This window comes from Puntigrus tetrazona, chromosome 16 (assembly GCF_018831695.1).
Source record: "Puntigrus tetrazona isolate hp1 chromosome 16, ASM1883169v1, whole genome shotgun sequence".
In the NCBI taxonomy this organism is placed as follows: Eukaryota; Metazoa; Chordata; class Actinopteri; order Cypriniformes; family Cyprinidae; genus Puntigrus; species Puntigrus tetrazona.
In genome coordinates, this window is record NC_056714.1 from 22880194 (window position 1) to 22905885 (window position 25692).

Here is a 25692-nt window from a genome sequence, read left to right on the forward strand (position 1 = left end):
AGAATATTAACAATTATAAATTTGACCGTTATTCTTAATTCGGTGTAAATTATGCTTATGAATTGCAAATATAATGCTCAGTTAACTGAAAAAATGAGGCTTGATGATATATGCAGTTCTCTGGAGGATGCAGTCTTTTTATGTGAAAAAACGTGACACTTTTTTTCAAGATTCTTTGAACAGAAAGAGCAGCATTCTTTTGAAATCCTTGCTGAACAAAAGTTTTAACCTTCCTGACCTTAAACTTTTGAACAGTACCTAATTGAATATAAACAGCTAGAGATCTGGAGCAGTTAATTGTCTTTTAAAAAGGCCTGTAACCTCAAGGGTGTTAGGACCATGTAGCCTGTCTGTGGCGTCTTCCTCCACCTTCCCAGCCTTCCCTGTGGGGGAGCAGAAGTGCTCAAAGCAGCTGAACCAATGGGAGACAGACAATTCAGTCAGCAGAAGTCAGAAATGTTGAAAAACCTGTACTGACAGTCAGGGTGAGTTCCCTAACACAAGACACAAGATACAGTCACTGAAACTGGTGAAGCTCATGAAACACCTCAGGTCATGGTCAGCAACTGAGTGCACCGAATGCATTTCTAATCTAGACACTTTCTTTTAAAGACTTTAGACATGGGGACTTACTCAGACAAGAGGGAAGGGTACATGCAAAATGGGTAAGTCAAAATTTACAATGATAAAGTAATGCATAATGACTTAAGGGTCAGTTACTATAATACCTGGTCAAAACATATTTGCAATAGTACCATAAGAAGTCGTAAGTGCATGCTGGATGTACCAGCGGCTAACGTACAAGTTGTTCTGTTGCGCCGTGAAGTGTACGGCAGAAAGACACTAGAGAAATCCTTTCAGCACTTCTGTATCTAGTTATTTAGAAAGAGGATTTCAGAAAAAGGAAGTCGCCGTTGAACTGATTTCCGCCACTTTTGCCAATCTTCTTGACTAATATTTTAGACCTAACCACAGCAAGACATCATTCCTCATATCCTGTCATCTGATAGACCATCGGTTTTTCTATCAGTTGTGTTTACACAACTCTAAAGTCACGTTAAAAATCCAAATGTAAAAAATTGGTCAAAATTGTACAGTTCAGTAAGTTTTTTTTAAAGGGGGAAATATTGTAATCTTTAATGTTTGATTTCCATTAGCTCCACTAGAAAAACATCAATGTCAGGATGATGTTAAAGCTTTTAATACTACTATAATCACAGAAAAGGTCTTTTGACTTGTTCAAATCCATACCAAATTCCATGTTCATGTTCGGACAAGAAGAGAATGCATGAAACTTATTGTCATAAAAAGGCTCGGAGTTTGCGTGACACGACTAATAGCTCCTATATCCTTACTAAAAGTAAGTTACAGAATGAGATACTGTAGCATCTTACGAGCCAAGACAAAGGTTTTCACAACAGGTGATTATTTCACTAAATCTTGTGAGAGTTACATCCAGAACAATCGCCGAAACGGCACACACCTTCAAGCTTTGCAGTGGAGGTATCATATTGTCTGCCGCGATTGTCATACATTGTTCTAAAAAAACGCCCTACACGATTCCTAAAATACATTTTGACATCTGATAAGGTCTCAGATAGGAAACGCTGGGCTTGAGATTACACAAAGGTATCTCGATGTTGTACTGACTGGCGAGTCAGTCGGTAGCTAACAACATACAAGCCTCCTCATGTTTGAAATGACGTACAATCTCTGAGTCTTGCTGGACAACAGCGTACGTAAAGGTTACATGGTTGAAGTGAAGACAACACCATGAATTTGATGATGGCTTCACCTCAGAAACAGGCTGAGTTAGGTGACTTTCGACAGAAGCTTTTATGTTGCTGCCAGCAGGAGCACACCGGCTCATTACCTGCCCGGAATCAGCTGAAAACAAAACAAGATTTTCTGGTCAGTTGTGCCACGTGTAATTACCACATGTGCTGACGTAGGATAGGAAGGCGATAGGAAGGGAAAAACTGCATAATAAATGTGGTGACGTAAATAAATACTTGGGTAGAAACGAGGACAAGATGTTTTTTATTGAAGTTTATATTAGTATTTGACAAGTTACTTCAGTATAAGCTATCTGAGTTGTGGCTAGAAAATACAAGATACAAAAGATGCTGTTTTCTCACAAAAAAATGCATGAAAGTATATGCATATATTGCACAAATATTCATATATTGCACACAAATATCTGACACAAAAATAAATCTCAAATGTTAGAGATTATTGGATAAATAAAAGAATTGAGATTACTTGATGGTTTCCAACTGGTTTTCAGTTCAGTAAATTGTCATCAGCGTCAGAAAATGTAGTGATTTTGCACACCACACTTGTATTAAACGAGGCTATATCTTTTTATGTTTTTTTAGGACCTCCCTAATATGAAGGAAATTAATTGAAGCAATTTCTTTACAGCTTGTGTCACAGAGCTGACAATATTGCTGTGGCACTAATTACTCAACATTTTAAAGCTTAAAATAACTTTAAAACTCACCAGGGTTTGAGTGGTGGTGTTGAACTGGCAGGAGAAATAGCCTAGGAAGAAAACCTTCGGGATGAAAGATTTCATAAAACTAATCACACCTTTTGAAGTTTAAAGTGTTTTGTCCCAAAGCTGTTCGTCTTATTTTATTTAGCATAAACAATTTTAGAATAGGTAGCCTATTTTTATAACCCATTTGAGTTAATGGATCTAATCTCCGTAGCTATGATGCCCCGGGCTTGCATTGGACGTGTTCAGCTTTAGGGTTGTGGGCGGGGCGTTGAAACTATCCTCTCAGGTGCGGAGGCCTCGTCATCAGGTGTGACGCACTCTGATTGGCTGGATTCTGTGCTAGGCATGAAGGTGCTTTGCTTGGGTGAGGTAGAGAAAGAATCGCCCTTGTCGTTGTAAAGGTACATTGCTATAACCAACATCAGTAGCCTATAATAAATCAGTTTAACTAGCGCTTGTAACGTTTTTACGATATGTATGTGTATTTTTTTTATTAAATGAAAAGGCGGTTTGTTTTTGAGACGCATTTTCCGTACGAGGTTAGTGAAAAGGTGAGTTTAGCATGTTTACACTGCCATTATTTACATATGTCCGTAAAGAGCAATGTGATGGGCGTTAGCGAGGTTTCAAGTGTACACAGCCCTGTTTCTAATGTTTTCAATGTTTACAGAGTTTCCTATCTATCTATCTATCTATCTATCTATCTATCTATCTATCTATCTATCTATCTATCTATCTATCTCTCTGTCTATCTATCTATCTATCTATCTATCTATCTATCTATCTATCTATTTATCTGTCTATCTGTCTGTCTTTCTGTCTATCTATCTATCTATCTATCTATCTATCTGTCTTTCTGTCTTTCTGTCTATCTATCTATCTATCTATCTATCTATCTATCTATCTATCTGTCTGTCTGTCTATCTATCTATCTATCTATCTATCTATCTATCTATCTATCTATCTATCTATCTATCTATCTATCTATCTATCTGTCTGTCTGTCTTTCTGTCTATCTATCTATCTATCTATCTATCTAAAACCAGTACTAAGTTACAGGTTAATAGGGTTCATAGGTTATTGATCATTTGCCTTGGTTTACTATAGTGTGTTTTTTCCTGCCTTTAACTGAATTGAACTTATTCTGCTCTGGAAAATAATAGATCTGCTTACACATCATTACATGTCAACATTTTTCCAAGTGCTTGAACTTTCTTCACTTCTTCTCTTAAGAAGAGATGAGTTTCATTATGACAGCCAGAGATTTTAGTAGTAGTCAAAGACAGGATGAACAGATTTAGTTGTTCCAACAAAACTGTACAAACGTTTTTTTTTATAACCTCTAAGGGGTTAAAAGGCATGATTTGAATTCCAAGTTGAAAAAAAAGAAGACGCTGTTTTTCGCCAAAGGGAGGTATGAAAGACCTGAAAGATGTTTTAGTTTTTTTGTGTAGTAGCTGAAAGTCTTGCATAAGGTACATTTTTTTTGCAATTATAAGGATTAATAGTATATTAAAGATTTAATCAATTCTCATTTAAAACATTTCCAAATGGCTGTATGTTAAATATTTTCTATATATTAATCTTGCACTGACCTGTTGTGTAATTAAAACAAACAAACCTGGAATTTTGTTTTGACAGAATTTAGGAGTATGTTATTTTCCTTCGGATCATTAAATGTTAATAATTAATAAAAAAAAAAGTCCCTTTAACTTTCTGTGCATTTTCAATGTATTCCTATAGGCATTCAGAAAGCAGCAAGACATCGGCCTTCATCCCTGACATGGAGCTCCGGGAGGAATGGCAGGATGAAGAGTTCCCCAGGTAAACTGCACTATACTGAAAAAAAAATTTAAGGTCTGTGGTTGCAAACAATTTTTTTAGCTACATTTATATAAACAAATTTAGTTGAAAATAAATTGATTGCAACCACTTACCTAAAAAAAATAAATGAATCATGCATGCACCTTATTTATGTTCATATTTATTATGTTTATATTAAGTGCAAATGGGATTAATCTTTGATGATCTTTGTAGACCTCTTCCTGAGGACACACACAGTCCTGGTGATGAAGAGGAAAGCCCTGGAGCTGAGGGAAACAGACCTGGTAACCTAATTTCTCCATTTAGTTACTGGCCAAAATATATGCCTCTTATATCTGTCTCTAATATAATATCTGTCTCATGTATGGATGCACTACAGTTCAAAAGTATGTCATAACATTTTCAGTGTTTCTGAAAGAAATCTATGCTGACCAAGTCTGCTTTTATTTGCTTAAATATCCAGTAAATATAACAGTAGTATTATGAAACATTACAATTTCCCTTAGTATTACAATAAAAAAAATACATATTTTTAGTACATTTTAAAATGTGATTTATTCTGTATATTATATTCTGTATATAAATAATAATACTAATTATTATTATTAATATACTGTGCTGGCAAGTATCAACAGTCATTACTGTAGTTTTCAGTGTCACACAGTCCTTTAAAAATTATTGTAATCTAATCAGGAAACTCTTCTTCTCATTAGCAATACTATAGTAAGTTTTGCCGCTTTATTTTTGTGGAAACTGTTATAAGTCTTTGAATGGAAAAAAGTAGCTAAAAACTACATGAAAATAAAGATTTAGTAAAATTAGTAGTAGTGTACACACAATATATACCTGTGTAATGCCTTTTTCTTTTTCTTTCCACTAGTCCCACCGACTAGCCTGGCCCTTACAGGTGATACCGTCAGGAAGAAGCGACTAGTAGCGCCAACTCTTAGTTTAACACTGGACAAAACCTCTACTGACCGGAGCATGAAGTCTGACGAGTTCGATGCCTCTGCTCTTTCACCATCTCCTGACGATGACCTAGAGATGGACATTAACCTGGAAGCCCTAGAGACACCCTCAGACAGCGAGTCTTACAATTTCCCAGACAGCATGCATGACTTAGAGTGGGAAGGTATTCAGTTGTTTTGACATTCATTATGGTAGTGTCATTTATCAGTTTCTTAAGTAAAGGAACTTACCTCTAGTGCTGTGGTCACTGCAGATGATCTTCCAAGGATGGGCAAAGCAGCCATCAGAAAAGCCAGTTTACTCGAGCACGCGGAAATGGGACACCTGGACTTGGATCAGGTGGACAGCAGTGGGCGGCGATGGAGGCGATTTCATATTGGAGGCCAAGACTACCAAGTCAATATGAGCGTTCTGGAGCCCTACCTTCAAGTTCTTTCACATGGAGGTGAGCTTTTGTTGAACTGGCTGGAATGAACATGCCTCACTGAAATTATTTACCAACTGAAATTGACCTTTTATAGGATATTTTGGGGACGGATCAACGGCCATCATCATGTTTACTTCCTGTTACCTACCAGAAAATACAACCGAACACTATGAGTATGTGATGGACAATCTCTTCAGGTAAATTTTGGAGGAATTTTCATTGCAGTGACTTCTGTTTTCTTCATGATATTTTAATGTTGTACTTGAATGGTTTATTTGGATTTAGGTACATTATCGGCACGCTGGACTTGATGGTGTCTGAGAATTACATATTGGTGTATCTGTGTGGAATGGCGCCTCGCAATAAGATGCCTGGGATTAAGTGGCTTCGCCAGTGTTACATGTCCATCGACAGAAGGTCAGCCATTCTGTGATTTTTTTCCGTCAAGATAAAAAATTTATAATTGAAAACAACAATCAATTTATGTTATTATGTAATGGTATTATTGACTGATTCTATTTTTGCCCTCTCATGTGGCCAACAAAAAAGGCTGATAGCCAATAGGCACAGCCTGAAAAAAAAAAAAATTATGCTGCATGCTATTTGCTAATTGGTGGAAGATGACATTTGGGGATGAGAAAATAATTTTATTTGAGAAAAAATATGTATACACCTCTGAGCAAGAGAGGATATGATCAATATGTTTGGTAAAAAAAACAAATTCACAAGAGAAAGACTAATTTTAAAATTTTAAGTTTATTTTGTAATTTTTTTAAAGAAAACAATAGCATATGCTCAACTGTTTAAAAGATTGTGGTCATAAGAACTACTTTTTTTCTCAAATAATTTGCTGAACAACTGTTTTAAACATTGATAATAATAAGGAGGATCATGTGACACTGATTTTCGTAGCAGTGCCTGCTGAAAATTCCACTTTACCATCACAGAAATAAATAACATTTTAAAATAAAATAAAAACACTAACATATAATTGTAATAATATTTCACAGCATCACTGTGTTTACTGTATCTTTAAACTTTAGTGTAGACAAAGACACTTGCCTTAAAAAGGCCACAATACTATTTTGGTTTCTACTGTGTCATTTTCCATCAGTTCCAGAAGAGGGCGTGTGTGTCTAATCTCTGCCTGTGACAGTCTTCCTGCTTCTTTGGTTCAGCTTGTGTTAAACATGAGAACCCACCTCCACTCTCTCTTTCTTAATGCCCCTCTTATGAAATATGATAGGAATGCTGTGGACTCATACATAGAAGGCCGCTTTATCGGAGTTCTTCCAGACATTCCTTTAGATAACCCTTGACCTGTTCTCAGCTGTCATGTTTTCTTGTTTTTGTTGCTATATTTAGACATTTTTAGATTGCGTACTTCATTGCGGATTAGTTCTTTAAGGTTTAAAACTTTAGCGTTCGCTCTCCAAGGCCAGTGTGGCTGTTCTCGATGGACGCCAATGTTACGTACAAAATCGCCATGTAGTTGGTTATGTACAACCGGCCAGTCATTATCCCAAAATAAACCTGATGGGGCGATTAGGATCAGCACAGGATTCTGAAATGGTCTGAAGCAAAGAATTACAATGTAAATTATCTTATGTTACGGCTGTCTAACAGTTCGTCTTCCAGGTGAAGGTCAGTCTCATAAATGTTTTATGTGAGGATTTTGTATAGTCAGGAAATTCAAGGTCATCTTATCATGTGAAATCGGTTCGGGAAATGAGGAACTGGCGAGTGTGGGATGCTCTCGAAAGCCTGGTTTGTCATTCCTGCTGGCTCCGTTGCGTCACTGCATGAAGTTTCCTCTGAGATCACTCATAAGCTGCTGACTGTACAGACAGCAACAAGAAAACAACACAAAAAAAGCATGACGTCGCACGAAAAGGAACTGTGAGGAGGAAAATTAACTGAATCCTACTGAATCTAAAGGGAAAGCCCTGTGATAAAGACATTTTAGCTAATCTTTCCGCAGTTTCTTTTTTTTACTATGCAAAGCAAGAAAGGGAATAAACCAATAATTCACTTAAATACAGTTCTCTGAATATAAAATAGTATTGTATAATTTTTTTTTTTTTTCTGATCTACAGTGGGGTCGAAAAATCGGAGAGCGAGCTTTTAAATTAAATTACATTATATTCCACAATTTAATTATAAATAAATAGTAAAATAATAATAAGAATTTACTTAATAATTTAATTAAAAAAATGTTAAATGTAGAATTTGTATTTATTTGTAATGAAATTGTAGAATTTAATTTAATTTAATTTAAAAAGCTTAGTCTCAGACTTTTCGACCCCACCATAGATCAGTAAAAAGTATTTTTGTACTATTCAGGGTAATGTATTTGAGCCTAACACTTAAATGACACATGAAAGAAGCAAAATATAAATGGTTAAATTTGAGGATGATTTTTGGGCAGTGAAATGTCTGTGTCCCGTGATTCAACGCCCTGCCTCTGATGGTTTCTCACGGGTCGGGGTGGTGCTAGTGCCAGTCAGTGATTGCTCCCTTGTGTCGTCATGTTCTGCTGGCATCGCTCTCCTCCAGTGGGAGAACCAACCAGTTCCTGCACCAAAAAAATAGTTTGAAGTTCTAATGCATTTGCCTTTGGCTTTCTGATTGAGTTATTGAATATATTTTCTTTTGTGAAGGTTAAGGAAAGACTTGAAAGGCCTTTTCGTGGTTCACCCGGCCTGGTACGTGAGAGCGCTAATCACCGTCATCAAACCCTTTATCAGGTGAGCACGGACGATCATTAGTTTAGCAAACAGAGATGAAAAAGGCCATAAACGTTATTAAGTCCTCAGTCTGACCTGTTTCTTTCTGTCTTGAAGTGAGAAATTCAGCAGGAAGATGCGCTTCATCCACAGCTTGCAAGAACTGGCAGAGTTTGTTCCTGTGGCCCAGCTGCAAATCCCAGACTGCATCAGACAGTGAGTGCATCAAGTATCATTATTTAAAAACCTCAATTATATATATAGTGCTGATGAAATTTACATAATATATGTGTATGCATGTGTATATTGTTTATATATATATATTATATATATATATATATATATATATATATATATATATATATATATATACACACAGTATGCAGACATTACATAAACACAAACTTTTATTTTGAATTATTTCTATTTTCCGCATTATATATGGCCAATTCCCTCTACATAATTCTTTTAAGAAACATAATTAATAATATTTTTGATGCAAATGATTACCTTAATCTTAAACATATGACATTGACTGGTATTTTTTGTGTTGAACGATTACATTTGTTTATAATATTTTTACAATATTTTTTGATAATTTATTGAATTTATATATATATATATATATATATATATATATTTATAATTTTTAATTACAAAATTTCTTAAATGTAATAGTATTATTATTTTAATCAACCAAATAAACCAAACATTATAACAGTGAAAATGATATAATTTCTTGACCATATTCCTCCATGTTTCCCTATCATACATAGTCTTTTCTCTGTAAATAATTTTACATTACACCAAATTCATCATTAAATGTGTACTTTATAAATCAATATCAATCAATAAATGTAATTCTTCACGGTTTCAAATAAGTTAAAAATAAGTACCTGTGCAAGTGATATGTTTGAATCTACTTTGTTTGATTACCTGTTATTTATAAATTATTTTGATTTATAAAATAATTTGTATCAAAAAGTATCTTTCCTTTTCCTACTTGTTTTCACTGAATAAAAAGTGCCACTGGAGAAAGTGATGGAGATGATTTGTTGTGCTCTGCAGGTATGATGAGCAGATGAACAGGTGAAGGTGTCTGACGGGAAGAGAGCAGAGGTGTACATACTGTATAGACTTCACACCGGGGTGACATGCATGTGGGAATTGGAGCTGACTAGGGTTACAGGTCAAGCTTGAGGGCAAATGCCTTAATGACAGAAAAACAGCTTCCTACCACACGACTCTTTGATGAAATACAAAAAGACAGTGTTGTCCTTCAGAGAGAGGCAGCTGTGTCACGCTGCAAGGTGGGTCAGGAGAGGTCTGTGAGCAACATGAAAGCCTCTTTGACGTCATCGCGTTTAAACTGTTACACAAAAACAGACAAACATGTTTCCCAGACTGTAGAAACTCACATAATGCACCCTTTACCTACTGTGTTTAGGCCTGAGAAATCCCGCTAACGTTTCCTTTTGGACTTGTGGTAATCATACCCAAATTAGTTTTGATATTTGCACTAAATAGTTACAAAATCTTGTTGTATGCATGCTACCTGAAACCTGTATGAACCTGTGTTTAAGTGCTTCAAACTACTATCTGGCTTTTTCGAAATAAGTCTTGTAAAGTGGTATCGACTCTCTATTTTATTGAAATATATAAGTTTTTATATATTCTGTAAAATGCATTGTACTTGAGCATTTAATGTATGTTTAATGTATGTAAGCACAATCAAATCAGAGCTATTAAAAACAAATGGTGTGTGTAATGTTGCTGTAAGAAGCCGCATTGGTCAGTTTATACTGTACATACTTGTCACTTATAATCATGCCTGGTTTTCTTCTTGGGAAATGTTCTCTAATATTTAGCTGCTGCTGCTGCCTGTATAGTGGCCCATTGAATGTGCTTTCATTTAATAGACTCCTATGTGCAAATATTTATACAAGGCCACACTTGAACAACCGGAGCTTTAAAACGGCACATAATACATGTATATCTTTTTCCATGATATTTAAGGAAATAAAGGGTTATATTAAACACCTGCTTTGAGTTTATGTTGGGATTTTACCGTTAATTGTACTGATGAAACAGTGGAAGTTTTTATTTTATTTTTTTTTTTTGAGAGTCGCCATGGAAACATTCCTGCGCCTTTCAGGAAACCAGCTCTGCCAGAGGGAGGAAGTGAGGTAGCTGAGAGGTGAAACGTTTTTCTTTATGCATTGAAGTCGCAAACAGGAACAGAGCGAGAACTACTGGAAGGTTAAATTACAGATTCCTGTCGTAATTCTGTATGCGCCAGATGTTGGGTTTTGCAAGTCAACAATGTTTAGTACGAAATATAGTTTGCGAATAATTCACTTGGGTGAACCACAGAATGGTAATTCAACTTAAAAGTACTTTTAACGGGACTGATTTCCAGATGCATCTATTAAATTGCCACGGAAATAAATCTATGCATTAGATCTCAATGTAAAAAAAAAAAAAAAAACATTATTCTAGGGTCTTATCGAAAATGGCATCAATGCTTTTGAACGCTGTGGCACGTTTAGTAAATGTAAGCAATTGAAATATTTTAAAAACATGTACAGTCCCTGACTTTCTGTTTTGCTGTTATTCAAGCCATTGTGAGAAAAAGGAAATTAAAACGCAATGTGCTCTTGTACCGGTCTGAGACCCAAATAATCCTTGTGCCAAAGATCCATTGTTTGTTTTTGTAGGTGTCTTGCACAACTTTCACGTAGTGTTCCTAATACTAATGACCGTTACAGTAGATGTTAAAACATGCTTTAGGGATCAGCTTTGATTTCTTCGCCCATAAATTTAAAGCTTATGTTTGAATAAACGTGCATGGCAAAAAAACAAAACAAAACACCAAGTCAAGGAACAGCCCTCACTAAAAGCCCTGGATTTATTTAGAGTAATAAGAAAATCCTGTTTAAATCCATACTTATTGTGTTACTTAAACGTCTAAAAACACCTGTGCACCCTTTTACAGCCATGGAAGCTTGTTGCCATAACTGAATTAAAAAAATATAAAGAATTGTGATTTTTCTCCCACAATTCAGAATCGTGAGAGAAAGTTTATGTGGCAGAAAAACAAACACAAATTTGGCATGTAAACTAAATTCAAATTCAGAATTCTGAGGTGAAATCTTGCAATTCCTGACAGATTGTTTTTTTTTTGGTCTCAAAATTAAGAAAAAAAAATAAATAAATAATAATTTCTAGAGTTTATATATATATATATATATATATATATATATATATATATATATATATATATATATATATATATATATATATATATATATATATATATATATATATATATATATATATATATTTATTTTTTTTTTTTTTAAATTTACATTTACTATTTTATTCTCAAGAGCTTACTTTTTAATATTACCATTAAAGATAATATTACTTTCTGAGTCCCAATTAAAAACAAACAACAGATTGCTCTTTGTACAACTGTATTGTTACAAACCAAACACAACAAGAGGATTCATCAACATAACACCATGCCATATGAACAGAACACTATTACTGCTCCCATTTAAACCAAAACAATAATTTGGACTAACAGATGCTTTAAAAAAGAAAGAAGAAAAAAAAAAAAGTATAGAATAAAAGGAAAAGTAGTAAAGACAAAAAAGTGCTTTTGCAAAAAAAAAAACTTAAAAAAATGGCCAAACAGTCACATAAAACCAGAAAGTGAGAAAATCTGCAAGCCACATGTAGAATTAAATTAAGGGAGCTGTCGAGGTCTTTGGAGGAGATGCACGTTTCTCTATACCGTCAGCTAAGAATGAAATGCAAGTCCACTAAAAATACTCTAAAACATTGGATTTCTAAAGCAACATGCACAATCTCAACATATTTTCCTATGACATGTCCTAACAAATTACAGCAAACACAAAGTAAATTACAGTCTGGGATCTCGCAAAGCAATGCATTTGAAATAAAACATCACAATTACAAGCAAAAAACATTGTTTAACATTTCAGCCCAATTCTGTGCCACATCGAGCTGCATTTAAAAAAAAAAAAAAAAAAAGTACAGAGCAAAGTAAAAAGTATACAAAGTGTGTGTATGTGTGAGAATCAGTGATTTAATCATGGTGCCATGTGAGGATTGGAAACAGAGAGCGTGTGTTTGAGGCGGTGTGGGGTGGAGCTTGATGTGTGAAAGTGACACTAAGTGTGATGTTTAAATGACAAAGGGCAGTGGCTCGCTGCCGGTCAAAGTCTCCACTCAGATTAACAGATAATGGCCTTTTCTAATACTTAACGATTAAAAGGAATAATTTACCTAAAAAAAAAAAAATATTTACTCACCCCTCGTCATTAAAAAAACAAAAATTCATGTTGATTTATGAGTGCCTACCTGTTGGACCCTAAAATAATTATTAAAAAAAAAAAAAAAAAAAAAAAAAAGTCCTCAAAAATCCAAATGGTCTGAAGCCATATTATTGCTTCTCTCAAGTTAAAAGTTCACTCGAGGGGACAATTATCAGTGATTAGTGACATTCATTTATTCTGTTCCTCACATGAAGCAAATCCTGAAAACATTACACACCATGATGGTGTCCTTTTTATGTTTTATAGCTTATACAGTATATCACTATGTTGTACGAATAAATACCAAAAAAGGCAATAAAAAGGTGCTTAAAAAGGTTCTTCACAGCAATGCCATAAAAGCACCCTTTTTGGTTCCACAAAGAATCATCTCATTCTTACCTTTTTATAATCAGAAGAAGTTCTTTGGTCACAAATAACAAATGCTCTTCGGATGTTTCTTTATGGAACCACTTGGACATAAACGTTCTTCTACAGCATCTTGAAGCACCTTTTAAGAGCGTATGGGTTTGAAATGACTTGGTGGATGAGTATTTTTATTCCTTAAAACCAGTTTCAAAGGCCATTATGCATTATGTGTTAATGTAGAGAAAAAAAAAAAAAGAAGAAGAAGCCATTTTTCATACTATATTCATCTACTATACACATACCAGAGGGCTTTGTATAATACACTCATTTGTGCAACTGTTAAAGACAAGCAGTTGGAGACACTATAATGGTATAGGTGCACATATATTTTCATTACAAAACAAAAGCAAACACACACACTCGCGCACATCCTTATCAACGACAGACTATGACAAACACGCCAGTTATAACTTTGGGAAGGCAGTCAAATAGTCCCCTGTGTTAAAGTGATAAGAGCCTTTCCTCTTCCACAGCAAGCGCAGCCAGTGTGTCAAACGCACACGTCGCACATTCACACTCTTTGTCAGGCGTTCGCATACACTCCGGTCCAAATGTAATAACAGTCTTAGAGTAAAAGAAGGGCACAATCGTCTCCACTGAGACATTCCAGAAGATCCAAAAGATTAAAAAAAACCTGCAGAGGTGGCGTCCAAGTCGGTAGCTGCAGCAAGGAGGTTGTCGTGTTTTGCGATAGAGATGCGGTCTTTACATCCTCCTACATTGGTGCGGTGCTGCTAGCCGGACACGTTCTGCTGTGGACACTTTATGGAGCTTTATGGGGGGGGGGGGGTAAAAACCTGGGGAACAAATGAAGGTCTTTGGTTCAATGCGAGTGAATGTTAGCGAACGCGAGGAAGAGGAAAGCGTGCGTGTTCATACTCACTGGTGAAGAGGCTATAACAAGCTGTTTCGTCCATTAGCGTGAGGCACTTTGGATCTCATTTGTTCCTGCATTGGGCCAGACTGCAAAAGGAAGTGACAATCAGGTTAATGGCATGGAAATCGTGCGGAATTGTTAACAGTAAGTCCACTTTAACAAACTTGATTATACTTTTGGTAGTTCAGTAGTTCATTTTGGTCATAAAGTAAAATTTCAAAGTGAGGTGATGAGCGAGGTGAAAATAATCTGATATTGTAGGGGAAAAAAACAAAAAACTATTTCAGACTAAAATGTCCAAAAAATAAAGTCAAACGAAACAGCATTTATTGGATATTACTGCTAATAAAGAAGCATTAAATTCTAAGAGTAATATTTTACACACAAGCGTAAAAATAACAGTACATTATTAAATATCAACATTACTAGAACTATATTTACTCATTACTTTTAAATAATAACAACAATAAAAAGGTTGTACTTGTATTAATGTGCTAATTAAATATTTTTGTATGCAGTATATACAAAGACATTACTACTGCTAATTATCATTATACATATTTTTACTCAATACGTTATGAAAATGAAGGATTAATACAGCAACAAACGTATTTATCCATATTAATTTGCTAATTAAATATTTTAGTACGAGTACACAAATTACAACTACTACACATTTTTACACAATACATAATAATAATAATAATAATAATAATAATAATAATAATAATAATAATAATAATAAAGAATAAAAAAAAATACAAATAATAAAGTAAGTAAAGTGTGTCATCTCTGCAAATTATGTTTTTCTATGAAATGGTGTTCATTAAATAGAAAGACTGGATTGCTGCATGATGTATAAACTGTACAGTAAATTCACACTTCAAGAGGTGTGGCTGAAAAAAAAAAAAAAAAAAAAAAAAAAAAAAAAAAAAACCTACATCCTTCATGCAACAACAAGCCTGTTTCACACACACACATACAGAGCTCTTCACAGCGTCACACCCATTGTTACATCATGTGTCTCAGGAACACTGCATCTCACAGCAGAACGAGGAGGAAGTTGATTTCACTGGGTCATTCTATACACCATTTCCCAGCACCACACAAAAGAACAGAAGCACAAGGGAAAAGCCAGCGGGTCGGTCACCTGCGTTCATCACATGGATTATGAAAGGCTGCTATCGATAACCAATAACACTTATCGCTGGAAGTTTCAGTTATCAGCGCTGCATTGTTCACAGGCCCAGCTTTCGCTCTGATAAAGGCACCATTCACCAAAAAGCTAATTTCCTAAGAGGTGTTGACTCCACTAAGAGCGTTACGTTACGCAAACCACATATGAAGCTATAGACTGCAACTTAAAAATCAATCAGTGACCGCCACAGACCTTGACGAACATTTCCTCATTTAAAGAGCTCTCTTCTGCCCCTGATGGGCCGCCAGCCAACATTCCTCTGAGCAAGTTGCAGTCTGCTTGATTCTGCCCAGGTATTCAGTCCTCCGTGAGCTGCAGGATTAGGTAACGCCTCACCTTCTTATTTGACAACACAACAGCCCAATGAACACGAGCTAAGACAGCACACGAGTCCCGCTTCAGGATCACATCTTACACGTCGACCGCATTTAAGCTCTCATTTGTCGTGTGGATTCAATTTATCTGCACTTCAGGATGCCTTTATATAATAATAATAATAATAATAATAATATAATTATCACATTTACATTTTAGCTTATGTTCTACAAGCTTAAAAAACAAACACAACAACAAAAAAATGAATAATTTATCAAATCTCAAACTATTTGTTTATCTTCAGAACACAAATTAGGATATTTCTGATTTTATTTTTTGATAGCTTTTCTGACCCTGCATTGAAAGCAAAGTTACTCCAATGTTCAAGCCCCGAAAGGCAGTTAAAGACATCATTAAAATAATGTGACATCGGTTATGGCGCTAAGAAACAATTTTTGGTGCGCAAATAAAACTAAAAGAATTTGTCTTTATTTAACTATCCTTTACCTGCATGGTTAGAAAACTTTATAATGACTTAAAACTGACATAGGCGAGTAAATAATGACAACATTTTAATTTTTGGGGTGAACTAACCCTTTCAGCATGACTTGTTCAGACAGCTGTGAGATGCAGCAGATGTGAGGGCAAAACAGAAAGGGAAAGAGGGCAAAAGAAAAACAACAGGGATTTCCAAAAGTCTGGTAATGGGTGCCAGATACTACAAAAGAGATACTACAAAAATCCCAGTAACCCTTTTCACATTTAAAATGTGTGCCTGCGACAAACCGGCTTTTCCCAGAGGTTTAGTAAAGAATGCATGCAGAAGCATTTGTTCCGTCATTGTAAATTAATTACAGCCATGCCATAAACATTCAAATGAGAGTGTCCCGCTGCACCAACATAATAAAACACATCTTACCGGCTGCATGCCATCTGCCATTTCGCCAGAGCCTATGTGTGTCAGATGAACGAAGTTTGTGGGTTCTCCAATCATGCTGCGGTCAATTCTCCTCCGTTTCTTTTTCTGTGAACGCAGAGGCTTAAATTAACAAAGGTCCAGCATAAAGATACAAGGCACTGGATTGGCAGAATGGATTACGTCATGCATGTTTAAGTGAGTCTGCACCGTGACATACAATGACTTCATTGGTCACCCGGTGCCTGGGTGATATTACACTAAAGCTTCCCTATGGAATCTATTCCTGGATGCATCCTGAAGATGAGCTTCTAAAAATCCCCAACTGTTCTACAGTTTAGTTTCTTTTCTCTGTTTCCCATAACTAAGCAGCAGAGTTGGTCTAAAAAAAAAAAAAAAAAAAAAAAAAAAAAAACTTGTATCAACAACGAGAATAATTATTTGATGAGATCATGTGCCATAGCAGGGCTGTTGGCATACAAGCCGTTACTTGTTTGTCCGGAGTGAACACGGTGCATTTCACACAACATACAGCACTAGATTTATATTGTCTTCTAGACTTACCTAAAATCTCACGCTAGTTTTTTGAAACATACCAGAGTTTGTTCGAGGTCAGTGTTCAGATCGTGAGGTTGGTTGTTAAAGGATAAATTATTACCAAAAATAAATAAAATATAATAATCTAATCAAAAACTGTATGAGATGTAAAAAAAAAAAAAAAATTCGAATGAAAGCAAGGTACAATTTTTAAATTACGTATTTTGTTAAAAATAATAACTTTTAACATTTTAATTATTACTTAATAAAAGACTGTATTATACTACACTATATATAAAAATTAATCTTTAATTCAATATATCGCCAATAATTAAGAAACAAAGCTCTTTGTATAATTTAGTTTAAACGGTTAAAAGTTAACATGCATGTCTTATGTAACTCCAGACATCCTTGAAGGTGTTTACTTTCATAATCTTTGTATGGTCAATGGCCCATATCGTAACAAACCAGCTTTAGTCCTTATCGCCTTCTCTAATGCAAGCAGACTCTTTAAACATAATCATTTTATCTAAATCAGCTGAAGAAAATTGCTCTTGCGCTCGGAAGAAGCATCGGTCTGTTACAGATGCCCACTGCTGTCTGACCTCACCCCCCTCCCAACAATAGAACAAACAAGATCCTAAAAATAAAAAGAGGAAGGAGGGAGGAAAAGAATGAGCACTCCCAGCTCAGAGGAGCCAGCTTCCCTTCAGAACCCCCTGTCATTGTTACAGGAGACCATGGTAAACCTGGGTCACTCGTCACTGGCTCAGAACCTCAATCCAGATGAAAACAAACCGAGTAACAAAGACTGAATTAAATATGCAAAGCTATTCTAGAAACATAAACGGGATTTGTTTTTGCTTACAGGGATATTAAAAGGAAAAAGTCCACCCCAAAATATATTTTTGCTATCGTTTAGCAAACTCTGACTCGCTTTTGCTTGTGCAGTACAAAAGGAGATGTTTAGCAGAATGTCTGAACGCGGGTCGAACTCTGGCTTTTCCAAGAAAATGAAAGTAGACCAAAGTAGATACAAAAAGATCGTAAAAGCTCCATAAAAAGATCCGTGTGACTCACGCTCTATTTTCAAGGTTTTTAAACGCCATGCAATTGGTTTGTGTTATGGACCGATATTAAGAGTTGTTATTCAATAAAACTGCTTTTCAAACTTGCCACATTATGACTCGTGATCAAAATGTGCAAGAAGTAGATCAAACATGGCGCTGCACTTGAACATGCACAACCATAAATGAGATTTTAAAGCTACCAAACAACATTTTTAGACAATAACAACTTATAGCAAGCAATCATACGGCTTTAGAAAACCTATAGTATAGTATTCCTATAATGCAAATATACAAGATACAACATGAGATATTTTTACGTGAATTGACTAAAAACAAATTTCCCTTAAAGGGACAAATAAAGTATATATGATGAGGATGAAGATTGTATAAATGCAATATTGGAAGATATGAGAGTCACATGCAGTACTTTTACAAAGCATTTTTCTTTGTTTTGGAGTCTAAAAGATGGTGTAATACAATATATTAATAATACAAAATAATATATATTACAATCCTAAATGTTTTGCATTTCAATATTTAGATTCGACTTCAGTCTTTAGTGTTACAACACTTCTTACTATTAATAAACGTTAAAAACTGTGCAAAGCCTTGTTTAATGAACTGAAAGTTAACTGCATTTATTTAAAAATAAAACTCTTTTGCAACATCATAAAGTGACCTTAATGCTGTTTGATCATTTTAACGCATCCCTGTCAAACTAAAGTTTTTAATCAAAACTTACTGACCCCAAACGTACGATCTGTAGTGTACATGCTTGATGAGAATCATACATGCATGTGTAGGCACACTTATCAGTTCCCTCACATGCAAAGTGGCTTGGATCCCTACCTCTACACGTTCGCCCGTTCAATGACAGAGCATTCTTTGTCCATCTGCGTTTCACGTCTGGCTTAACTCTCAAAAACACATTTGCACTCCTGACAAACTCCTAAGACTATCTGGGTCACATTCACATCAGCTGAAAGGTTTCTTTTCTGCCCGAGACCAGCGTGAGTCATTCTTCACGTGATTAGGGAACACAAAACTCGCATGAGCCACGGGGAATGCCTAATTGATGAAATTAGTCCAGATGTTGTTCTCAAAAGCGGCCTGATATCACAGTACCTGTGATTCAAGTGGATTCCGGAAAAAACTTTTTTTTTTTTTTTAACTGTATTAAAACGGCTTATGATGGAAGCCTGGGAAATACAACTATAAATCTCTCCAAGTGAGACACTTACCGGAGGAGGTTTGGCTACCACGCAGCAGCCGATCTTATGCCAGAACGCACTCATCTCCGGCATGCACCGGTTGGGTTCCCCCCTCTCTCTCGCCACCCTGCAGGCCGTTTAGAGACAAGATAGAGAGAGAATCTAATCCTCAACACTCAGTGATATAAGCCGTGGCTCGTCCAAAAACCTCTGTCCTGATCACTGAGAGAATGCTGAGGTCTCTGCTTTAAGTATATATATATTTAGACACACACACACACACAAGACCCCTTATTCCCTCAGTTATTCTAGGTCCCCGATTTCCAGTTGATCCTGTTGGACTGTGGGGTTTATGCGAGGCAGAGCGGTTACAGACGAATCTGTTCAATGAAAGAAAGAAAAAAATAAAAATATATAAATTTTTATATTAAATGAAGCTGAATCCATCATACAAGCACACTTATATATATATATATATATATATATATATATATATATATATATAGATTTAACATACTACACACCAACCAGAAAATGGCACGGATTACGAATGATGTACTTTAAAAGAAACAGTCTACCATTTTATAATTTCTTTCTTTGGCACTGAGGTTTTTAATATAAAACTGAACATCTGTCATTCATTTAAATGACGGTACTCTAAGTACCTTCAAAAACAGCTTGTAATGAGTACAGCTGTACCTTAATGCCTGATATAAAGATATGATATTTTAATACAGAACTGTGCCGAATGATTCAAATATTCATGTTGGTATTATTACGGTACACCAATTAAAATCTACAAAATAGCTATACGGCGGTATATCGAAAAACCTGCTACCATAGTAGTTTTAATAAATGTTTAGATAGATAAAGGTTAACACAAACTAGTCTTTGTAGCACTGTTCGACTCTGAGATGAACCCCCTAACTAGACAGTACGGCTCTCTATGCTGTCTAGGAAGGCAGTTCAGCCGTTTTTTTCGCTTCACCTTATTGTGCTAAACCGACACGACTAGAGGAAAATCAGTGTAATAACAAACCCGTTACACTGACAACTACTAAAACACACCTAGAATGGATTCGGTAAACAAGTAAACACGGATCACACACGTTACAGACCACAGGAAAAACAAACAAACACCCCGAGAGGAGGTTTACAGGAAGACAATAAAACAGTGTGTAAAAGTAAAAAGCAAAAAAAAAAAAAAAAAAAAAAAAAAAAAAAGTTTTCCTCCTCAACTAGTTTTAATTCGATGATTAAGTTGTCAGAGGAATCATCCGACCGCGTTTAACCAGTTTATCGGCGTCCATCGCTTATCTTTCTCGTCGTTATTACTCGAGCACTCAGGCGCTGGTCCTATTCAAACTCAACTCGAACTGAAAGTTTGGCACAACAACCCGGCTCGACCGAACTCGGGCCATGTTAGCGGCTCAAATTAATTAGCAAAGTTCAATCGAGCCTCTCAAAAGTTAGCTATTTTCTATCGTTAATTAAAATTAAGGAAGAAAAAAAGTTACCTTTGGTGAAACCGAGAGCCCCAGTGAGCGGCTGGAGTGAAGCAACTCTTGTGTGGAAAGCTGAGGGTGGAAATGACTCTGTGTTTCCCAGATCGCTGAGGTGTGGTTGAAGTTTCCCCCATTAATATGAGGAAATACTTCAATCCAGAGGCCAGCAGCGCCACCAACCGGCTGCAGATATAGACCATATATTTCATGTACCCGCAATAAAAAGTCCCTTTCTTTAAACTACAGATTTGTTGTTTATCTGATTAAATTGATTTCCTTTAACTTTGTGTTTTAGTTCATTAAAATCTCCACAGTTGGGATAAAATTGCTGTGATCTTTCCGGTGCTTTCCAGAGCGCTCTTCTGCTCTAAATCGTGTATTAAACATAATGCGGTGTGTCGATGTTGCGATTGTTTTTTCTTCTGTTTTGCCATTATAGTGTTTGTAGTAATGAAAAATGCATAAAATATATATTGTTTTATTAATAGTATGTTGTATTCATTAAAATATATATTTAAGCATTTTTCCCCAGGATGTAAATATTACGATGCGAAAGAAAAATATATCTTGAATTTTGAGGGATCTCATCAGTCCAATCCTAATAAAGTAGTAAAATAACAAGTTGGAAGAAATGTGTTAGCATAAAACTCTTAATTTTCAAAGTAGATAATGGATGATCTAGCCAATACATTTTGAATGCACTTGATATACACGAGGGGGCGCCACAAACGCCTCAGCGTTTGAACACTACCAAAGAAGAACCAATCAAATATTTCTACTTCCGGTACCGTTCGTGCGCCATCTTTGACGACAAATAGCCCATCTATGTTATTTTTGTTTTCAAAAAGTATCGAAAAGTATGATAGAACACTAAATCGCATTAAATAACCGAATCATACGTCTGGATTTTTACCGTACCTTACTTGTTATAACACAGTAAAAGTCTTCGGGAAACATTTTTGACGAGGTGAGCACAAGAAGTTTTGCTTTATTCTGTTTACTAGCAACTGACTGCAAGAGTTTGATGTACTGTTATAAAGAGAAAGATTTTAATTACGTGTTTTATATGGCATTGGCGATGTAGTAACTATAGACGATTACATGACAATACGAGCTCTTGTTTTAAGACTTAAACAACTTCAGCGCAACTTGCTCAAACTTCTTTTATTGATATATTTGCACTTTTAGTTATGTCTTGGATTATTAGCCTGCTTATAACAATAGTTTGAAAAATATACCATATACACATATTACGAAAATCTCGTTAACAATAACCAATAAGGTTACGATTTTAATTATGTTTCTCAACCCGTTTTTTAAACTGTAACACTATATCATTTAGAGCAAACCAGAATAAAAGATTATGAAAAATGACAGTCCAGCCACAGAGTAATATTGTAAAAAAAAAAAAAAAAAGAAGCATGGATAAAACTTTTCCCCTCAGAACTTGTCTTATTATAAAATGACAACTGTTTCCCGTTCTGTTATTGATAATGAATTATATCGAAGATTAATGTACAGATCCGTCACTTGAAACTTAAAAACACTTGTTCCTTCTGGGATAATGTCTTATGACTAATATAACCACAGTGTCATACATTATATAGTTTGTATGCATGGAAACCATCTTTTGGGCATTTTCTTTGAAACACTGCACCTGGTTAAACATCCCATGTATGTAAACAGGTGGTTGTCAAGAAATAAACCAGTTCATTTCAATATCAACTTCATTCTGCTGCTTTAAACCTCATTTGGATGATTAGATGTCGCTTGTGGATTTGGGAAAACGCTTGTTGGAGGCGGCACGCAAAGGACAAGATGATGAAGTGCGGTCACTTATGGCCAATGGAGCTCCTTTTACTACAGACTGGGTGAGTTGTTTGCTGCTTATTGTCGCCGATTAATAATCTGCATCTTACTATAACATGATGATCGTAACATGTTTTAGCTGGGAACATCACCACTTCATTTAGCGGCGCAATACGGGCACTACTCCACTGCTGAGGTGCTTCTCCGTGCCGGAGTAAGTAGAGATGCCCGGACCAAAGTCGATCGAACCCCCCTTCACATGGCTGCGGCAGAGGGCCACTCAAGCATTGTTGAATTGCTGGTTAAGGTAATAACCGATAAAAGCAGAAAAGTATTATTATTATTATTATTATTTACGGTCTTTTCATTCTGACTTTTTATTGAGATATAACATCTGTTGAATTATATAATGCAATTTAATAATGTATAATGTAATTTCATCTGTTAAATTATATGATGACGTTATGTACAGAGCGGAGCAGATATCAATGCCAAAGACATGCTGAAAATGACCGCCCTTCACTGGGCTACAGAGCATGGGCACAGGGGAGTCGTGGAGCTGTTGATTAAATACGGGCGCTGATACTCACGCCCTCAGCAAGTTTGACAAGACGCCTTTTAACATTGCAGTGGACCGAGGAAACACTGAGCTGATGCTATTGTTACAGGTGAAAATGAAACAGCATTTTAACGTGACGATTTTCAGATATCAAGACGATGTAAATTTCACCAACTGTTGTGTATAGTGATACGGTGAATCAAGACTGCGGTCTTCTGACTTGATGGTCTGTTATTCTAGGAGGGGATGCAGAACCAAGTGAACATGAATCCAGAGAGGACCATTCTGAGCAGCACGTCGCCTGCCACAGCAAGCCCTCAGTTCATCATCTCGTCCTCTGGAGTGGTCAATCTCTCTGATATTGTTCTCACTAATGCTAAGGCTAACACAGGTATGAGTTTCATTACATTAAATTACATTTTGTATCCAGGCTTGTCAATAAGTAAATTGATTATTAGGCAAGTTGATATTCTGGTCTTTTTTTCCAAGTATGTTTGTATTTAATTTATTAGTGATATTTAATTGACTTTGTATTTAATCATTTAGTAGTGATATTTAATTGACCATGAAGGCTTGTAGTCAAAAAGTCCTTATATCCAGGTGTGATGAATTATTAGGCAGGTTTTCTTTTACAGTTAAAATGAGCCCAAAAAAGAGATTTAATTCAGACTAAAAGTAAAAAAAATGATCGAATGCTAAGTGGGTCAGCAGAGTCATGTTAACTGCTAAAGAATTAAGAATTAAAGTGAAGAATTAGGTGAGAAACTGATTTTTCATGGCCTTTATAAAAAGATACATTTGGTAAATTTGGCACTTGATTTATTCATCTTCATTCATTGTGATTATGAGCATGAATTGTGTGCCTGTTGATTGTTTTTCAGTGTCTTTTTAGCAGGTTTGTATGATTTGTTCATGTTTGTTTAATGTTGTTTTTGACATTGTATTTAATTAACCAGAACAGGCTATTATATTTGTGTATCTCTCTCTTTTGCAAATAAACTGCTGCTATATCCCACCAGGAGCTGGAGAGAGTGTGATTGCTGCTGATTCGGTAGATTCTGCCATCCAGCATCTTGTAGGGGAAGATGGCCAGAGAGTCATCACCATAGTAACCGACCAACAGGGAAACCTGCAGACTGGCAACTTGGGACAGAAATTCTTTGTCACAATGCAGGGGCAGCAAAGTGAGTAGATTGCTAGTTTATAGTTCAGACTTTGATGCAGTATTTGTATTCTAACATGCCTGTATGTATTCAGTGGTTGCAGTTCCAGCTGGTCAGATTGCAGAAGAAGTCATAACCGAGGACACCAAACCAGTTCCATCGCGGAAACGGAAATTTGAATCATCTGTCAACCACACGGATGTCAAACACAAGGTCTGACGAGAAGAGACTCGTATTTAAAGCTTTCTATTTGGAATGTACAATCAATTTGAAAGTAAACTGATTGGGGTTTTTTATAGGAGCCCACCGAGAAGGACAGTCGGGAACTACTGGAACAGCAACTAAAAGAAGCAAACAGAAAAGCCCAGGAGTACAGACAGCAGTTACTACGAAAGGAACAGGAAGCTGAGCAGTACAGGCTGAAACTAGAGGCCATTGCCAATGGGCAGACCAATGGCACCAGCACAGAGCCCCAAGAGGAAGTGGTGCTCCAGGAAGAGGAAGAGGAGGAGGTGGTTGGCGAAGAGGAAGTTGTCATGTTGCCAGAAGGGGCCATCATCATTAAAGAGGAGCCCCTTGACTCAACGACAGGAGAAACAGTAACATTAATAGAAGCCGCAGATATCACAGCCACCTCCGAGGGCACGCCGTAGCAGTAAACCCAAAGACTTAATCACTCAGGAATTACAAATGCTGTGTGCCTGGAGTGGGACATTGTATTTATTTATTGTAAATCATAACCTTTTGTTTTTACCCTTTTTTTTACTCATAGCATTCAGTTTCTGTACAAACCTCTACAACAATGTAGCATTATATTTAGGTGGCCACAGCGAACCACTGCTCAGATTGACAGAATTGGAAGACCAGGTGTGTTTTTTTTAAACATACAGAAGTGCAAGTTAAGGATTTTTTTTTTAATTTTTTTAATCAAACCATGTAATGCACCTTGAATGCATACTATAGCGTTAGTATGCACCTAGTGTACTTAAAGGAACATGCTTGGTTCAGTGTACATCATTTTGACTTTAGTCCCTTTAGTTTTTTTTTTTTTTTTTTTTTGCGCAAGTTGTGGTTATAGTAATGCACTTTTGATTTTAAAAAACAAAACAAAAACTGGGACTGTGTTCTGATGAAGCTGATATTTTTGTTGAATCACCTGCATTCATGAATCGGTAAGAAATGAAGGGTCAGTGAACTGAAAATATTGTGCAAACATTTCTGGGTTCACTAGTTTTCATGTTTCAGTATTGTGCCATATAACCACAATTTTTGTTTCTTTAAAAAAATAACAACAACTGAAGGTCAAGTCAAAAT

The 25692-nt window shown here is 35.9% G+C and overlaps 3 protein-coding genes across 4 annotated transcripts; 2 read left to right on the top strand and 1 right to left on the bottom strand.

Annotated features, from left to right (window-relative positions):
* Positions 1–479: 479 nt before the first annotated feature.
* Positions 480–10490, top strand: bnipl (BCL2 interacting protein like). Of its 2 annotated transcripts, none has more exons than XM_043260578.1 (10): positions 480–665; positions 4247–4327; positions 4541–4611; positions 5208–5459; positions 5550–5741; positions 5818–5920; positions 6009–6140; positions 8384–8470; positions 8567–8665; positions 9518–10490. In XM_043260578.1, exons 1-10 carry the CDS (start codon positions 622–624, stop codon positions 9540–9542), a joined length of 1086 nt encoding a protein of 361 aa, XP_043116513.1. In that variant the 5' UTR covers positions 480–621; the 3' UTR covers positions 9543–10490. The 2 variants fall into 2 exon arrangements, with proteins under 2 accessions (XP_043116513.1, XP_043116514.1); XM_043260579.1 differs by lacking the exon at positions 480–665 and adding an exon at positions 2904–3054.
* A 1418-nt stretch (positions 10491–11908) lies between these two features.
* Positions 11909–20994, bottom strand: cdc42se1 (CDC42 small effector 1). The gene is made up of 5 exons (XM_043261867.1): positions 20860–20994; positions 19373–19722; positions 16528–16632; positions 14102–14181; positions 11909–14015 (listed from the first exon to the last, which is right to left on the bottom strand). Exons 2-4 carry the CDS (start codon positions 19433–19435, stop codon positions 14113–14115), a joined length of 237 nt encoding a protein of 78 aa, XP_043117802.1. The 5' UTR covers positions 19436–19722; positions 20860–20994; the 3' UTR covers positions 11909–14015; positions 14102–14112.
* A 621-nt stretch (positions 20995–21615) lies between these two features.
* Positions 21616–25664, top strand: gabpb2b (GA binding protein transcription factor subunit beta 2b). The gene is given in 9 exon segments (XM_043260049.1): positions 21616–21814; positions 22611–22718; positions 22796–22963; positions 23129–23230; positions 23232–23324; positions 23456–23606; positions 24235–24399; positions 24473–24591; positions 24678–25664. Coding segments are annotated over 8 exon segments (1260 nt in total). The 5' UTR covers positions 21616–21814; the 3' UTR covers positions 25032–25664.
* The last annotated feature ends 28 nt before the right edge of the window (positions 25665–25692 follow it).

Coding starts and splice junctions, on each gene's coding strand:
- cdc42se1 (XM_043261867.1), bottom strand. CDS start 19,435: ATGCCGGAGATGAGTGCGTTCTGGCATAAGATCGGCTGCTGCGTGGTA. Junction 16,633..19,372: donor TGGTAGCCAAACCTCCTCCG/GTAAGTGTCTCA, acceptor CTGCGTTCACAG/AAAAAGAAACGGAGGAGAAT. Junction 14,182..16,527: donor TGGCAGATGGCATGCAGCCG/GTAAGATGTGTT, acceptor TTCCTTTTGCAG/TCTGGCCCAATGCAGGAACA.
- bnipl (XM_043260578.1), top strand. CDS start 622: ATGGGGACTTACTCAGACAAGAGGGAAGGGTACATGCAAAATGG. Junction 5,742..5,817: donor TCAAGTTCTTTCACATGGAG/GTGAGCTTTTGT, acceptor GACCTTTTATAG/GATATTTTGGGGACGGATCA. Junction 8,471..8,566: donor GTCATCAAACCCTTTATCAG/GTGAGCACGGAC, acceptor TCTGTCTTGAAG/TGAGAAATTCAGCAGGAAGA.